The sequence below is a fragment of the Nanorana parkeri genome, unplaced genomic scaffold (assembly GCF_000935625.1).
Source record: "Nanorana parkeri isolate BGI_ZX_2015 unplaced genomic scaffold, ASM93562v1 scaffold301, whole genome shotgun sequence".
In the NCBI taxonomy this organism is placed as follows: domain Eukaryota; kingdom Metazoa; phylum Chordata; class Amphibia; order Anura; family Dicroglossidae; genus Nanorana; species Nanorana parkeri.
In genome coordinates this window covers 92,557-94,741 of record NW_017306569.1, presented here as the reverse complement: position 1 = coordinate 94,741, position 2,185 = coordinate 92,557, and the positions used below count along the sequence as shown (strand labels likewise).

The window sequence follows — 2,185 nt, the reverse complement described above, 5'->3', positions numbered from 1 at the left end:
ATATAAATATATATAATATATATATACTGTCAAGCTAGATCAACATTTGTCAATCTATAGCTTTGTGGCTGCTGATAAACTCAAGTGTCAGCATATAATGCCAGTCTTACTCATCATAGGACGTGCTAAGACTTGTAGATCCATGACAGATAAATACATGTATATCCTAGTTGTTAGTAGGACATGCTGGGATATGCAGTTCCACTGCAGCATCAGAATACCAATTTTTTCTCTTTTTCTGATCACTAAAATTGAAATAGGAAAATTTTGAAACGAAGCTAAACATTTACAGTTGCAAGTATACCAAACACCAAGGCAAATACACCTAAAGGGTTGGTCCACCTAAAGTTAACAGGTACTTAAGTGGTGAGTTTTATGTCCTTCATGTGCTCCAGTGGCGAGATCGGTGTGCTTTTTACATCCACACACCTGTATAGAAGTAGGAACATGTGTTTTTTTTTATTAGCAGTAGGGGTGAGACTCCAAGGTGGGAGGGAGAACAGCTAGAAAGTATGACAGGAAAAGCTGGCTCCTGAATACCTTAAGAAATAAGAAAACTGATGGGTGACAGTCCACCAGACTTAACTTATAATTATAATATAACCTTTGGCCAAGCTGACCCTTTCCAAGCATAACTGACTCTTTCAACCTTTTTAGAGGTCACATAGGGTTAAATATACAGAACAGCCACTGAATTCTGAATCCAGGAGCCTGGCTAATAACAAAGTATGTACTTTAGAAATGCTCACATGTCAAACAACATACATCATAAAAGTCATAATTATTACCTCTATGTACGGTATGATCTTGCAAGAGAGGTCTTCCAGCAGCCATTTTTTCGTAAGTTCATGAAATATCACGAGTGGAAGGCAGAAAAAGATAATCAAAAAGTCCCAGAAGGCTAGATTGGCCAAAAGTGAATTGGAGATGCTTCTCATATAGTAATTGTGGCAGACTATACACATCACAGCCATATTGCCCATAATGCCAATTACAAAAATGATAATCGATAAACACATAACTGCATAGGCACCATATGAATCTTCTGTCAGTGGATAAAATGGGTTCTTTATGTGTAACTTTTTATTGTTGGTTGCATTTTTTGGTACCAGAGCTTGATTAACTTCCATATTATCAGAAAACACTTTAAGATCATTTGTAGCAAAGGGAATAGATCCGTTTAAGGACAAGGCTTGGGGTTCTGTCTCTTTTCCTGCAACAGGACTTTGTAAAGTTTCATTCAAGTCCGCCAATAATTTTTTTTCATTGTTGGTTTTGTTGGAGTTATCATTGCCTTTCTTCCATTGCCCCTCATAAGTATCCCTTTTATTCCTAGCGTGAATGTGGAGCATAGCCTGATCCTTCTTATGTTGTTGCTCATTATACCTGGTTTCCATGGATGTGTTGCTCACCTTTCTTTGCTCCCAGAAAGCAGTGTCAGATTGCATATTTGGTAATGGAGTTGTGTCAGCTTCTTGCATGTCACTTTGCCAGTCCACCTTCTGTTCAGTCGAAACAGGTTCCAAGCTCCCATGTATAAATTGACAAATGAGGTTCCTTAAAAAACCTTCATGGGGAGAGTTGCGGTCATAAGTTTGATTGGCTGTCAAAGAAACTTTTTTCAGGTAGGAATATCGACTGTGGCACCATCTTGAGCCATCACCTTGCACAGTGTTTAGATCTTTCTGTAATTTATGAGTGCTCACTAATGTAGCTCCAAAGAACAAAAATATGGAGTAAAATGATAACTGCATGTTTCTAGCAGAACAGTCAGTCAATAAAGAAGAAATAGATTTGCTCTTGCGTGCATGTTACTTGATCCTGATGCACTAGACAAAAGCAGTGAGAAGAGACGAGAAAATGAATATGCTATAAATAAATGACACTCTCTCTGGTATTCAGTCTCACCTTTCCTTGCAGGTGTACTGCACTCTACACAATTAAATCATGATGCAAAGTCACCTACAGGTAAGGGCACTGTCTTCACTCTAGAATAGGTGCTCACGCTGGTAGGAGGAAAGTTAAGGTGAGCTAATGCTGTACATCCACATAAATACGAGGGCTCCACCCTTTTTGTGCCACAGTCTTTGTACAAACTGTTAGCTTCACTCTGGCTGCTCATTTAAATTTTCTTTCTCTGCTTCATTGCAAATACACCAAGGCATAGGTTTTTCTCTTCCTAATA

The 2,185-nt window shown here is 38.5% G+C and overlaps 1 protein-coding gene across 1 annotated transcript in view; it reads right to left on the bottom strand.

The window, feature by feature from the left end:
• GPR37 (G protein-coupled receptor 37) overlaps positions 1 to 1,518 on the bottom strand; it is a 19,214-nt gene extending 17,696 nt beyond the window's left edge. The window contains exon 1 of the mRNA XM_018557769.1: positions 789 to 1,518. Coding sequence (XP_018413271.1) covers positions 789 to 1,481 — 693 coding nt within the window. The 5' untranslated portion in view covers positions 1,482 to 1,518. The remainder of the gene's footprint in view (positions 1 to 788) is intronic.
• Positions 1,519 to 2,185: the final 667 nt, after the last annotated feature.